Raw genomic sequence first — 15763 nt, forward strand, 5'->3', positions numbered from 1 at the left:
ATTATGATATGTTTATAGGAAGATTTCTGAGTTTACCTTATTTTAATAGGGTATGAGTGTGTAAAGATTGAGGGGGCAATATGTGGATCTATATGGCTTAGCTAGTGATTGTGAAAACTGGAAGTTAGGTCTACATGTGAAAGAGATCAAATAGTAGATTTAAATAATAGAGATTAAATAGAAGAATAATCATATTTTGAAACTTAGAAATTTATGTCACTAGGACTAAAATTCATCTTCAGGAAGGTTTTTTATATGTTGATCTTGAAGTATTTACATAATAACTAGCATCTTACCATTTCTGTTTTTTCAGAATTTTTTCCCTATTGATAATTGACCTTGGGTAGTAAGGGTAATAAGAGCACATCACTGGCGGTTTTTGCAGTTTTATAATAAAGATTATTATTTTTTTGGAAAATTAGTTTTTTGCTAAAATACAGTTGATAATATGTGAAATACCATTTTAATTAAAGCACATAATGGGGGATTTAAGCAAAATATGTTAATCTAAAGCTATGATTTTTTTAAAAATCAAATTGCAATATAGGTCTCCCCCTACTCCCAGTTCAGTCAGAGCTGTGCTTCTTTATATGATTTACATGGTAAACTTCCATACAATATTTCACCTGATCAAATAATTTTGTGGCTAAAAATGTTTGAAAACAACTATTCTAATATTTAACTTATTGTCTTGAGAGTATGGTAGCAAAAAATGTAAATACATCCTCATATGTAGAAAGCTTCAATGACTTTCTGTGAAAATTTTTATGTTCTCTTACAAGAATGTAAGTAAAATGGAGAGTAAAGAAATAGAAGCATTTGGGGGTTGGGGAGAGAAAGATGTAAAATGAGTCTGTGCTGATGGGGGCCACATTATGTACAGTTCACATAGAATTATTTTGTACATCTGTAAGGACTTTTAGATCATGCATTAGGATTGAATGAATTTAAGTACCCTATTTAATTGAGACCAGCACATAATAAAATTAATTGATGGGTTTTCCCCCCTCGGTATAGTAAGGAATATTGCATACTTTTGATTTCAGGAAGGAGAAACAAATTCGAAATGTAGAAGAGGAAATTGAACAGGAAAAACAAGCAGCAGATGGCATTATCAAAAATATGTCTCCTGAAAAACAAGTCAAGTACATAGAAATGAAAACCACAAATGAGAAATTACTACAGGTAATACTAATTACTTGAGCCAGGCATGTAGCAATCCTGCGGCTGTGGGCAGCGTCAGCATCCCCTGAGAGCTGGACTAGACTTACTGATCAGTCATTTTAACAACATCTCCAGATGATTCATATGGATACTAAATTGAGAAACACTGATCTAGAAAACTTTATTTTCTCATGCTGCATGATGACCTAGCTTTTACTGTATAATTTGTTTAGTTCTATGCATCCTTCGTTTTTTGAATGTCATAAAGACATATGAAAACACTTGTTTTTTAAATGAACTTTTACTGGCAACATTAAAAAGCCTCATATAGCTGAGTCATATGAATATTTTACTTTCTTTCCTTTTCTTCCTGTCTAATAAGCAGCAAATCTTTTACCTGCTACATCCTTGATTTGAACAGCAATTGCCCCCAGTCATGCTGTTTAAATAACCGATTTGGGTGCCTGCTGAGGGACCCAAATAATAAAAGAATAAAGATTCTCATTCTTTATTGAGAATCTTCCCAGCATTCAATCTTGCCGGCAACTCAGACTTGGAAGACAGTGTTCTTTCATGCCCAGGTATCCTGTAACCAGGTGACAGAGAATTAGTGCCCACAAATGCCAACAATGAAAGTAGTTCTAGTTTCTCAGACATTTGTTCATTGACAGTTTAATATAACTTTTATTTTAGATGGGATTTATAACATACAATGAGACAATGAAGAAAGGGTATTACAGAAATGCCAAAATATACTTAATGCTGCACAGGGGTTTTCAAATGAGTAATAATTAGTTTAAGGATCTTATCCCTTAAAGGAATGAGGTCACATAAATTGCTATAGGTCTTGGCCCTAAAAGAAATTAAGGACATGTTAAGTCTTCTTACTACACTAAAATAAAAATTTAAAATATAAGTTGATTAATTTTCAAAACAAATTAGGCAAAAGATATGAAAACATGCTTAAAAATCAAAATGAAAAATCGTAACTTTAAACAATGACAACAAATTTGAAGGCTTCTGAAAGTGATGATTACAGTATATGATGATTCAGTGTGAAAAGGTCTGGCCACCTCTGATGAGTTTACACAGTATTTTTAAAGGTGAATCATGGGACAATTTTTAGAAATAATAAAAGAAATTGGCAAAAATGGAAATGAATGTTAATAAATTTTAATCAAATTGCAAGATACACGTTGAAGATGTTTACAAAATTTACTTTGTCACTTACGTATTTGAAATGTTGAGAAACATAAATAAATTTATTCTGAATGTAACTTGTACGTATATTTGCTTTCTTTCCTCTCTTTAGGAATTAGATATACTTCAGCAACAACTAGATTCACTGAACATGAAAAAAGAGAGTCTAGAAGCTGTAAGTATAAAATCAAATAAGGGTTCTTATATTACTCAGCTATAAAAGATAATTCAGCTAAACATATTAATGGAACACATTCAAATACATATTTATTTAGCAGTTTACCCTAGTATAATAAATTTTTCCCACTCAGGACCATAAATATCCTAATTTAGTAAGAAATTAGACTCAATTATTGAGCACCTACTTTGTATAAAACAAGTCATTTGGTCTGCTGCGGCACGTAAAATCTAGTAATCATTTAAAGACATGAACACAGGACTAAAACAAATGAAGAGCAACAGAGATCAGTTCATCTCTATAGATGTAAAAGCTTGCATTCCTTTTCTTATCTGTTTATTTAAAGCAATTTTAATTCACAAACTGTGTTTATAATTTTAAAAATTTGAGTAAGATGAAAGTAAAAATGCCTGATTTTTTTTTTTTTTGCCTTCTTTCCAAGCAGAACTACTCTTGTATTTATTGTGTCCTATGTGCTTTTTTGATTTCTTGGCATATATCATCACCATTGTCATTGAATCTTCACAACAGTCATATAATCCTAACTTGGTTTTACTGTTGTAGAAAACATTAAATGGGATTCATGCTTAATACTCTGTTTGCAGCTTTTTTAAAAAATTGATTTGAGAGAGAAAGAGAAACACCAATTTGTTGTTCCATTTACTTACGCATTCATTGGTTTCATCTTGTATGTGCCCTAACCTGAGATCAACCTTAGTGTATCAGGACAACCCCCTACCAACTGAGCTACTCAGCCAGAGCCATCTGCAGCATTTTTATTCCATCTAACATTCTCTCTTGAATGTCTATTTACATAGCTCTTATAAAGCTCCTTTGTTATTTTTAAATGATTGCATTATATTACATTGAATGACTATAATATAGCCTTGTAATGAATACATTGTTTATAGTTTGGGGGTATTATAAATAATGCTTCAGTGAAAACATACATTTTATACAAAGTTATGTGAGCATATCAAGATAAATTTTTGCAAAGGGTCAGAGATTACATACTTTTAAAATGTTGTGAGATTGCCAAATTGCCTTCCAAAAAGGTTGTTGCATTTTCGATTCCTAGACCCAAAATATGACAGTGCCTATTTCACCTGCTCTCACTGACAGCAGGCATTACCCACCTTTTCCACTTTTGCTGGTTTATTAGGAAAAAATTACTATCATGTTTTAATTTTCATTTATTTATGCATGAAGTTGAGTTATCTCTTTACATATTTGTTGTTCAATGTATTTCTTTCTCTGTGAACTACATTTTCATGTCCTTTGTACTTCACTGTACTCTCTGCACCTCAAACTTTGCCTGCCTTTTCCTGATTTCCTATGGAGTCTGGGAGATGCAATGATGATAAGATTAGTAACGATTGTAGATTGACATGATTGTTGTCACCTAACTTGCAAAAGAAATGAATATGAGTATTTTGTAGTCATTATTTTGGAAATTTGCTATTAAAAAATAGTTTGCTTAAAAGTATTAAGATTTTTTTGTATCTGATTGCCCTATGTGGGTACACACAAATTTTATTTTCTTGGATCTCTATAGTGATAGAAATATACTTCAAAGAATAAGGACAGGATTTAGTATTAACACAGCTAGCTTGCAGAATGTCTTACTATTTTTTAGGGCATGTAGGAAAGAGTCAAGTCTTATTTCTCCTGGCGAATTTAGTTTCCACAGGGAAAGGTGTAAGCTCTAACCTTAGATTTAGTGTTTGTATTGATGCCACTCTTTTTTGGTGTCAGTACTTATATGCCCAAAATAACATGAATTTTACAGTATTCTCAAATCAAAATATAGGTCACTAATTCTAGTTAACTTTTGCCAGATTGCTTATATTTTTTTAACTTGTTCTTCAAGAACACATTATACCAAATATCAATCAAGTAGTATTTGAATATCTACTGTGGCTCACTAATACTGTGCTAAGTATTACTAATTCAGTTTACAGGGGTGTGAAAAATCAGGTGAAGGATCAACATGAACCTGAGTCTTCAGGAACAATTTTGTGGAGATGCAACTTGAACAAATCTATAGGATAGTTAAGCAACGTGAAGGGGAAGATGCTATGAAAAGGGATACCTCAAAATATTTGCATTTCTTTTATCTGTATTTTATTGTCATGCCTTTTCACCTGAATTTAATCCATTACTGATACATATAACCCTTTGCCTGTGAACTTTCAAACATTAACTTTTTCCTTTTTTAAAAATGCCTTTTCTCTTGCTTTCAAAAAGGAGGTCCTCCCTCTTAAAAATTTGATCTTGTTCATGATGTGAGGCCTGGGTTCAGATATCATCATTAACTTTTATTTTGGTTAACTTAGAAAAATTATTTATACTGTAGATCCTCAGTTTCCTCACTTGTGAAACAGAGATGATAGTACTATCTTATAGAGTTGTTTTGAGTATTAGACATAGTGTACAAAGTATATGGAGTGCAGTTCCTGCCACAGAACAGTGCTCAATAAACAATAGCTTCAAATGTCACTTTTTTCATTATCATCATCATTACCATCACCCCACCATCACCACTACCACCACCACCAACAACAACAACAACAACAATATCTGTAGCAATTTTGGTCATCTAATAAAACCATATCCCTTTTCTCTTTGTTCAGTAGAGCAGTGCTAAATATACCGTAACTATTCTGCTTGTGTGTATTAGTTTCCCAATGCTGCTGGGTGGCTTGAAGCAACAAATTATCTCAATAGTTCTGGAGGCTGGAAGTATTGGGTTGGCCAAAAAGTCCATTCAGTTTTTTTCCATAAAATAAAAGACATTTTTCATTTTCACCAATAACTTACTGATTTGGATATTTTGAGTATGTTGGCTATCTCCCATGTGATATGATGTTGATTGTTCTCAATTAATGTCTCAGTTTGATCGCTATCAACTTCATCTTGCCTGCCTGCCCGTGGAGGATCATTCACCAAGAAATGTCCAGCAACAAACTTCTCAAACCATTTTTGACACATTGGATCAGTCACAGCACCTTCTCCATACACTGCGCAAATTGATTTTGTGTTTCAGTTGTGTTTTACCTTTTTTGAAATAACAAAGAATAATATGCCAAAATGTTGCTTATTTTCTTCCACCATCAATATTAAAATGGCTACAAAAAATTCACCAATTTAGATGAGTTTTTTTTTTTAATGCACGCTGATATGACAGCTGTCACAATATATTCTAACAAAATTGTTTCAAATGAAGTTAGAGACAACTAAGCACTACTAGAACCATCTTACAGAAGAAAACAAATGAACTTTTTGACCGACCCAATATAATATCAAGCTGTCAGCAGAGCCATGCTCCCTCTGATAATCTGGGTAGAATCCCTCCCTGCCATCTTCTGGTGGTGGCTACCAGACCTTGGCTTGCTTTCCCTGACTCATAGCTACATAACTTCAATCTGCGCTGGTGTCATCACATAGCATTCTCCTTGTGTGTCTCTGTTTTTATCTCTTGCAAGGACACATAAATCTCATTCTAGATTAAGATCCATCCTAATACGTCATCTTAATTTGACTAAATCTGCAAAAACCCCATTTCCAAATTAGGTCACATTTACAGGTACTGGAGATTAGGATTTCAATATATCTTTTGGGGGGATACAATTCACTCATAATATTGTGGGGAAGTATATATATGACCTATTCAGGGGAAAACATCTTTCCTCTAGAGCAGTGATTTTCAACCAGTGTGCTGCAGGAATTTTTAAAACATGCAATACCTGACTATTTAGTAAGGGACACTGACCTCTTTTCCCTTGCGTTGTTAAATTAAAAAAATGGCAACAGCCAACACAACAATAGCCATCTGGTGTGAATGAATCAAAATTATACCACCATAAAGATTAAATTTTTAAAAACCAAAATTATACATATTTTTTGTCAAGTTGGCAAAAAATATTTTTTTGATATGCTGCAGAATTTTAATAATTAGGTTATGTCTGCCATGAGATGAAAAAGTTGAAAATCGCTTCTCTAGAGATCAGTTCTCTATTCTTTGAATTGGATATTGTGGTTAAAGTTGCACATACATTGTGACATTTTCTTTATTTTCCCATTGGTAGAGATATCTTTATCTCTGTTCAGGTCCTGTATTTAGAAAATAAAATAAGTCTACCATCTTCTTGTGAATCTCAGACTGAAAATATACAGGGTTTTTTTTTTTCTTCGTTTAGAAATGTGTTTTGTAGTATTATTGAGTACTCTAGGTACTTAATATCTCTACTTAAAGATCCCCATGGTTTAAAATTGTCCTTATTCTTATAAACTGAAACCTACTTGAAATAGTTTTTAATAAAATAATCATGTTTCTTTCTTTGTTCTCTTCAGGAAATAGCACACTCCCAGGTAAAACAGGAAGCTGTATTGCTGCATGAAAAACTTGATGAGTTAGAGTCCCATCGAGATCAAATGATTGCTGAAGACAAAAGCATGGGATCTCCAATGGAAGAGAGAGAGAGATTACTTAAGCAGGTAGAAAAAACAAACATACTTATTTTAATATGTCAGAATTTGATAAATGTGTTGATTTATTTTATTTAAGTCATATAGGTTGAACAGAAAGCCAACAATTTATTGTCTTTAAAAAAAAGCAGTGAGAAGTGAACTTCACTAAATTAATATGAACTACTTGACCAAGAAAATCTAGTAAAAGACATTCCTCACAAAACTGTTTTTTGACTTACATTCTAATTTTGTATGGTGTTCATGCATTTTTTGGCCATTTTTTTCATGTTTTGGATTTTTATAAGGAGAACTTAAAACTCTTCTTTATTAGTTAGTAAATAATTAGATAATCTTACTGAAGATCTTTCCATTATTTGTTTTGGGCTTCCTATTTAGAAAATGAAGTACCCCACGGCTATGAACTTTTTGTGGTTATTGCTATCAGTGCCTCCGTGAAGTGAATGGAATTAAAATCTTCTATTAAATCACAGTGTCGTTAGGTTATGTCACATGTATTCAGTAGCTTTCTTACTACACCAAGGCTGGCTTTAATTTAGTACTAACTTATAATTAGCCTATTATGTATCCTGAGATACCCTAACTATAGGAAAACTGCATATGTATTTGGGAATAGCACCTGTTAGGAGCCTACAGATGGGACTCGTTTATGACCTTAGATCAAATACATTTGACCAAATACATCAGACCCCAATGGGTTTGGAAGACCTTAGGGATCAACCCAGGAGCTTTTTAGGTCTTAGAATCATTCTAGAAAGGTATTAAAACCTAGAATCTCTGAAGTTCCTTGGAAAGAAATCATTGGAGGCAGGAGAGGAGCGATCTTGGGATAGGATTGCCAGATAAAATATAATAAATTTGAATTTCAGATAAGCAAAGAATAATCAAAAAGAAATAAATATATTTCATATTGCATGATATATATGTATTGTAAAATTTATTGTTTATCTGAAATTCAAATGCAGTGGGATTGCTAAATCTGTCAAGCCTACTTGTGTGCTGGGGTTTATATCCTAGATGTTTATGCAAATTGATCCAGTCCAGGAGACGTGTTAACCTCATGGTACTATGTGGATTAGTACAAAAATATGTCACCACCCTTCCTTTGAGGAAGAAATAAAACTTCGTCAGTAGTTCCTTAATGATATTCCTTTTAAATTCAAAGGTTGAATTTTAAGAAGTTTCAAGAAAGAGACAAGATTTGACATTTTAGTGCAACATACCTTAGCAGGAAATTCTCTTTAAGATAGCCTAACAATGAGTAATTCTTTAAAAACTATGGGTATTTTCTTTTTATGCCTTTTCAGGTAAAAGAAGATAATCAGGAAATAGCTAGCATGGAGAGACAGTAAGTACATTTATACTTGGACATTTGCATCCCTTTCTCATTTTTTAAATTATATTCTAAATGTACCAGAGGTGTATATTGTTACAGTAACCTTTGTGGTTCATATGGATAATATTGATGCAACTTTCAACCTTATTTTCAGCTTTAACTATATTTCATACTATTCACATAATTTAAGCTTACAGTTCAGAGGTTTTTCATATATATACAGAATTATGTAAGCATCATCTCAATTTTAGAACAATTCAGTCACCCAAAGTTTACTCCACACCCCTTAATCATCACCCCTCTCATCCCCCCATCCCAGCCCTAGAGAACCACTCTTATTTTATGTTTCTGTAGATCAGCCTATTCTGAACATGTTATATAAATGGAATCATATAATATATGGTCCAGTGGCTGGATTCTTTCACTTAATGTAGTGTTTTCAAGGTTCATCTGTGTTGTACCATATATCACTATTTCATTTCTTTTTATTGCCAAATATTCCATTATGTGGATATACCATATTTATCTTTCTGTTCATTCATTCGTGGATATTTAGATTTTATTTCCATTTTTGGCTATTAGCATGCTGATATTCATATTCATATTCATATGTACAAGTTTTCGTGTGGACATATGCTTTCACTTCTTTTGGGTATATACCTAGGTATGGAATTGATGGCCCATATAATAACTCTATATTTAATTTTTTGAGGAACTGTCAGGCTATTTTCCATTACAGCTGCACCATTTTACATCTCTACCAGCAGTGTGTGAGGGTTCCAGTTTTTCCATGTCCTCACCAACACTTGTTTATCTCTTTTGATTATAGTCACCCTAGTGGGTGTGAAGTAGTACTTCATTATGGTTTTGACTTTCATTTCCCTAAATGATGACGAATAGCGTTGAGCTTCTTTTCATGTACTTATTGGCCATATGTATATCTTGTTAGAGAAATGTCTGTTCAGATCCTTTGCCCATTTTTTAATTGGGTTATTTATCTTTATGACTAAATTTTAATGTTTCTTCACTTATTCCAGACACAAAACTTTTAACAGATAAATGATGTACAAAATTTTTATCCCTACCTGTAGATTTTTCTTTTTACTTTCTTGATGTGTCCTTTGAGAAGCATAAAAGTGTTAAATTTTGATGATGTCTACTTTTTTAAGATTTTATTTATTTATTTTTGAGAGAGAGGGGAAGGAAGGGAGAAAGAGAGGGAGAGAAACATCAATGTGTGGTTGCCTCTCATATGCCCCCTACAGGGGATCTGGCCTGCAGCCCAGGCATGTGCCCTGACTGAGAATCCAACCAGCGACCCTTTGGTTTGCAGTCCAGCGCTCAATCCACTAAGCCACACCACCAGCCAGGCTGATGATGTCTCTTTTATTTATTTTTTCTTTTGTTTCTTATGCTTTTGGTGTCATATCTAAGAAACCAGTGCCTAATCCAAAGTCACAGAGATTTATGCTTATGTTTTATTCTGAGTTTTATAATTTAGTTCTTACATGTAGATGTATGATTCATTTTGAGTTAACTTTTGTAGTGTAAGGTAGGAGTCCAGTTTTATTCTTCTGCATATCCAGTGCATATCCAGTTGTCCAGGCACCATTTGTTGAAATATTCTCTTAACAAATATTATTATTCTTCCCCCATGTAATTGTCTTACACCTTTGTCAAAAATCAAATATAGCCCTGGCCAGGTGAGTCAGTTGGTTTGAGAGTCGTTCCATACACCAAAAGGTTACAGATTCCATTCCCAGTCAGGGCGCATGCCTAGATTATAGGTTTGAGGTGTACATCTGTCATATGTTATACATTTAACAGATAAATGATGGGTGTTTCCCTCTCATATCAATATTTCTCTCTCTCCCCCTTCCTCTCTCTCTAAAATCAATTTTAAAAAATCCTTGGGTGAGGATTAGAGAAAATTCAATTATATGTAGATATAAGGTCTTATTTCTGGACTTACAATTCTATTTCATTTACACATATATATGTACATATATATATGTGTATGTATAAACATCAGTCCTTATTCCTGTACGACACTGTTATGAGTACTCTAGTTGCATAATAAATACAACTGCTTTTTGCTACAATTTTAACCCATATAATCTTCTGTTAGTGGTAAATTTTCTCTTTATTTTCCAATTTTTGAGACTAATTTGCCAACTTAGTTCAGTTTAAATGAACCTATAAAAAGAAAGTTATTAAAATATTCTTTACTTCCTGAATGTTTTAAGGCAAGCTAGAAAACAAAATCTGGGGAATAGTCTGCTCTTAAAGTTAGACAACCTAACATTCTCAGAATACACTTGCAGTCCAAATGTGAATCATGAAAAAAAGATCTAGAAAAAAATTTTCTCTCTAAATTTGTAGTATTATCCACAGAATAGGGCATATTATTTCTAGATATTGTTTATGCAGCTTAGAAAAGATTGAAGATTTTCTAATATCATCATTGAATATTTTCACTGAATATCTATATTATCTGTCACAAATGTATTAAATAACATTTTCAACAGGTTAACAGATTTAAAAGGAAAAATAAATCAATTTAATGAAGAAATTAGACAACTTGATATGGATTTAGAAGAACACCAAGGTAATTTTTCTGATATTTTTATAAAGAATATTAACAGTTACATAGTAGTATTGATACAGTGTTAATTTGAACCTTGGTGACTATTTACCTGGGATTTATTATTTAATTCTTTATGACATCACTAATATTAACTACTAAAATACTAAACTATAATGCTAAATATAATTAATATTAAATTATTTAAACCAATTAAAAACTTGGAGTAACTTTAAATGATTATATAATGATGTTACATGTATTTTGTTTTAAAAGAATGAAGTAAAATGGTTTCAGGTTGTTAGAGATTTCTAAGTTATACTTTCCCAATATAGTCAATTATTAATTAACCTGGTTAACTGGTAGAGTTAAGGAAGGGAGTGAGGATCAAGTCACAAATAATACAGAAAGAAATCATTTTCTGGGGAACCCAGTAATGAGGTAGCAAGTACTGATTTTTCTGAAAATCTTCCAACTTTTTGTAGCAGTGAGATTTGAAGAGCCATGGCAGGAACCAAAACAATTGGGGAAGCTTGAAATCTAAACAAGTAGAAATTCTGTGGTGGGGATTTGGTATCTACAGTGTAAGTATAGTCAGGGGAAGAAGTTGGGTATTATAGTTTCTTAACCAGCTTCTCTGTAGTAAAGGAAAGTTGGGTTTCTCATGGCACTTTAATCATAGATTAATTGTGAACCAGTTAGTATGCTCTTGGATTATCAGGAATTGACTGTATATTTTTATGAGTTAGGTGTTGTATCATAAACAGTGTGCATGTATATGTATATCTGTTATGGCTAAAGAAACATTCCTAGCAAGGAAAAAAGAGTATTACATTTCAAAAAAATTTTACTTTAATTTTAAATACAGTATATTATTTGTGTTTTCTTTATTTATGAACAATAGAACTACCTACTACTAATTGATTGCCTGATATTTGCAAAACACTTTGAAGCCTTATAACCCCCTTCATACTTGTTGAAGCTCAGAGAAGTTATTCAAATTGCCACAGCTAGTAAGGGGTAAAGTCTAAATATAAACCAAGTTCTTTTTGACCCAAAAGTTTTAATTCTGTTGCCCAAATGTAAATCTTGGCTTTCTGATATGAAGTTCTGCATTTCTGAAACAAATATATTCTTATGAAATGCTTACATAGTTTTATTTACAAATGCCTACTAATGCCTTTAAAACAGACAAACTTTATAACCCAGTTATTAGGTAAGTAAACTCACCTGAGATTTCATTTTCTCATCTGCAAAATGCATATAATCATCCTATCTAAGGGTTATGAATATTAAATGGTATACATGGCAAGCAAAGCTCACAATGTTAGTTAAGATCATGCTATTTTCTTTCCTTACTGCTTTTAGTTTCTGTAGATTTAGTACTCTAGATTTTCTTTACTAATATCTTAAATATTTATGTGAAATTTGATAGTGTTTTTGATTTTAGATACTTTATAGGATATATTTTAAATAATTTTTCTCTACAAATTTAAATTTCTAGCAATATTCCATTAATTTTTTTAGTAAAGTAACTCCTTTGGGGGGTAACAATTATTAGTTGCCAGTTCTAAGATTAATAGAATGCTTTGAATTTTATTTCTGTTTATTTATTTCAATTATTTTTATTGATATTGCTGTTACAGTTGTCCCAATTTTTCCCTCTTTGCCCCCCCTTCAACCAGCAACCCCACTCTCTCAGGCCATCCCCACACCATTGTCCATGTGCATGGGTCATGTGTATAAGTCTTTGGCTACTCCACTTCCTTTACTGTACTTTACATTGCCGTAACTATTCTATAACTACCTATTGGTACTTCTTAATCCCTTCACCTCTTCACCCATTTCCCTGACACCCCCTCCAGTCTGGCAACCATCAAAATGCTCTCTGTATCCATGATTCTGTCTCTGTTACTCTCCTTTGCTTAGTTTGTTTTTTAGATTCAATCGTTGATAGATATGTATTTATTGCCATTTCATTGTTCATAGTTTTGATCTTTTTTTTAAAATCAGTCCTTTTAACATTTCATACAATAATGGTTTGGGGATGATTAACTCCTTTAGTTTTTTTCTTGTCTGGGAAGCACTTTATCTGCCCTTCAATTCTAAATGATAGCTTTCCTGAATAGAGCAATTTTGGCTGTATGTCCCTGCTTTTCATGACTTTAAATATTTCTTGCCAATCCCTTCTAGCCTGCAAAGTTTCTTTTAAGAAATAAGCTGACAGTCTTATGAGGATGCCCCTGTAGGTAACTAACTGCTTTTCTCTTGCTGCTTTTAAGATTTTCTCTTTATCTTTAAGCTTTGGCATTTTAATTATGATGTGTCCTGATGTGAACTTCTTTTCTTCCATCTTGTTTGGGACTCTCTGTGCTTCCTAGACTTGCATGCTTATTTCCTTCACCAAATTAGGGAAGTTTTCTTTCATTATTGTTTCAGATAGATTTCCTATTTCTTATTCTCTTCTCCTTCTGGCACCCCATGATACAAATGTTGGACCTCTTGAAGTTGTCCCAGAGGCTGCTTACACTATCCTCATTTTTTGGACTCTTTTCTTCTTCTTGTTCTGATTGGTTGTTCTTTGCTTCTTTATGTTCCAAATAATTGATTCGATTCTCAGCTTTATCCACTCTTTTTCCATGTAAATTATTCTTTATTTCACTTATTGTATCCTTCGTTTTCTGAGTAGATCTTTCTTATGCTGTTGAGGTCCTCACTAAGTTCCTTGAGCATCCTTATAACCAGTATTTTGAACTCTGCATCTGATAGATTGCTTATTTCCATTTTGTTTAGTTCTTTTTCTGGGGTTTTGATCTGTCCTTTCATTTGGGCTGTGTTTCTTTGCCTCCTTATTTTGACAGCCTCTCTATGTTTGTTCTACGCATTAGGTAGAGCTGCTGTGACTCTCTGTCTTGGTAGCATGGCCTAATATAGTAGGTATCCTGTAAGGTCCAGTGGCACAGCCTCTGCTGTTACCCAAGCTGGGTGTTTGAGGTACCCCCTCTGTATGGGCCGAACACACCCTCCTCTTATAGTTGAGCCTTGATTGCTATTGGCAGGTCAATGGGAGGGATTTTCCCAGGCCAGTCAGCTGCAGAGACTGGCTATGACCACTGACCACCAACCTCTGGCCTTTGTGGAGGGTCAGCTGTGCAGGAGCAGGATGGTGGTGCTCTGATGTGGTCAGTAGTTATAGTTGTCCTCTGAGTGTGCAGGCTCTCAGGTGGTGCAGGCCAAGGTGCCCCCTCCTGTGTCCTGCCTGGGGACACCCTGCATGACTATAAAACAACTGAGATGGCTGCTACTTGTGCTGGGCTTAGAGATTGCCAGACAGAGCCAAACAGTGCATCTAGGCTGGCTGCTGCTAGTGCTCAGCCTGGGGCCACTTAGCAAGAGGTATGGGAGCCTGGGGGTTCACTGACACCAGCTCTTGTTTGTTTGATAGGATTTAAGAAGCTGTAAAGCATGAGCCAAGACCAACCATTCATAGGGAAAAGTCCCAGTTAACAGTTTGGTTGGGCCCGTAGGGTGGTACAGAGTCTCAGTGGATGTCCATGGTGGGGCAAACAGTGTTAGTCAGGTGATGGAGTCTCAGATATGGCACTGGCCTATCAACTTTGTGTCTCTGTGCTAAGAGGGCTCAGAAAAGGGATAGTTGTCTCTGCCCACCTTTCTTTCTGAGAGAAAACAGTCCTCTAGCTCTTGCCTTGATGCCAGATACTTCAGTTCCTCCCCATATGCCACTGGTGCCTTTCAAACTGCTACCCTGGTGTTAGAGCCCAGGGGAAGTGAGTCTGAGTAAGTCGGTGTGTGGTTCTTTAAGGGGAACTGCTTGGGACTCCAGAAGTTTCTTCCACTGACTCAATCCCTGCTGGGTTTTGCAGCTGAAAGTTGTGGGTACTTCTCTTCCTGGCACTGGAGCCCTTGGCTGGGGGGCCTGGTATGGGGCTGGGACTCCTTGCTCCTGATATACCCCTCCCAAATTTTTATCCATCACACGTGGGTGTGGGTCCAGCCCATTCCATGTCTCCACCTCTCCTACCAGTCTGGATGGGTGTAGTTTCTGTAATTCCACAGTTATCAGACACCCACTCAACTCAATTTTTGATGGTTCTGAGTGGTAGTTGTTCTGCATTTTAGTTGCAATTTTGACGCGGTTGTGCAAGGGGGTGAGCCATGTTTGCCTATGCTGCCTCTTGACTGGAAGTCCTGCTTTGAATTTTAGGTTCTGTTTTTCTTTTTGTTTTGTAGTCTTCTTTGTCCTTTTTGATTAATGTAGAAAAAGACAATATGTGATGTAAGAGCAAAAAGTTTTTATATATAAGAATATATAAAAATATATGATATATAAAAATTATGCATATGTTCATATATATGTTGTTGCATTAGTTTTTTATTCTTTTGCTACACTGTGATCAAAGGGGATTTTGTTAGAAGTTACTTGTTACGTCAGGTCCTCATTATTTCTTGCCTGCAGTAGCCTCCTAACTGGTCTCTGTACCTCCAGTCTTGCCCCTCTTAGATTCATCTTCCACATTACTGAAGAGTGACTAGTGTAAAATGTGATTATGTGTTGTTTTGCGTAACAGTGGGTCCCCATGTCTTCCAAGATAAAGTTTAAGAATTTTTTCATGGCATTTTAGAGCCTTTGTAATCAGGTCTGTACTTTGTCAGCCTCCTCTTCCACCCTTTATCATCTCTATCCTTACATTTTAATATAACCTACTTGTGGTGGCCCATACCTCAGCCCTTTTACCATACACCAGACTGTTTCCTGCTCAGTCCATTGCTCCTCCTATTTGTTCCCTTGTCT

General features: G+C 34.4%; 1 protein-coding gene across 2 annotated transcripts in view; it reads left to right on the forward strand.

Moving 5' to 3' along the window:
* The window catches only part of IFT74 (intraflagellar transport 74), a 107541-nt gene that overhangs the window by 39959 nt on the left and 51819 nt on the right, over positions 1–15763 (forward strand). For both annotated transcript variants that reach the window (XM_024558309.4, XM_024558311.4), the window contains 5 exons: positions 1047–1185; positions 2477–2539; positions 6896–7039; positions 8338–8378; positions 10895–10974. In XM_024558309.4, coding sequence (XP_024414077.2) covers positions 1047–1185; positions 2477–2539; positions 6896–7039; positions 8338–8378; positions 10895–10974 — 467 coding nt within the window. The remainder of the gene's footprint in view (positions 1–1046; positions 1186–2476; positions 2540–6895; positions 7040–8337; positions 8379–10894; positions 10975–15763) is intronic.

Source organism: Desmodus rotundus, chromosome 1 (assembly GCF_022682495.2).
Source record: "Desmodus rotundus isolate HL8 chromosome 1, HLdesRot8A.1, whole genome shotgun sequence".
NCBI lineage: Eukaryota > Metazoa > Chordata > Mammalia > Chiroptera > Phyllostomidae > Desmodus > Desmodus rotundus.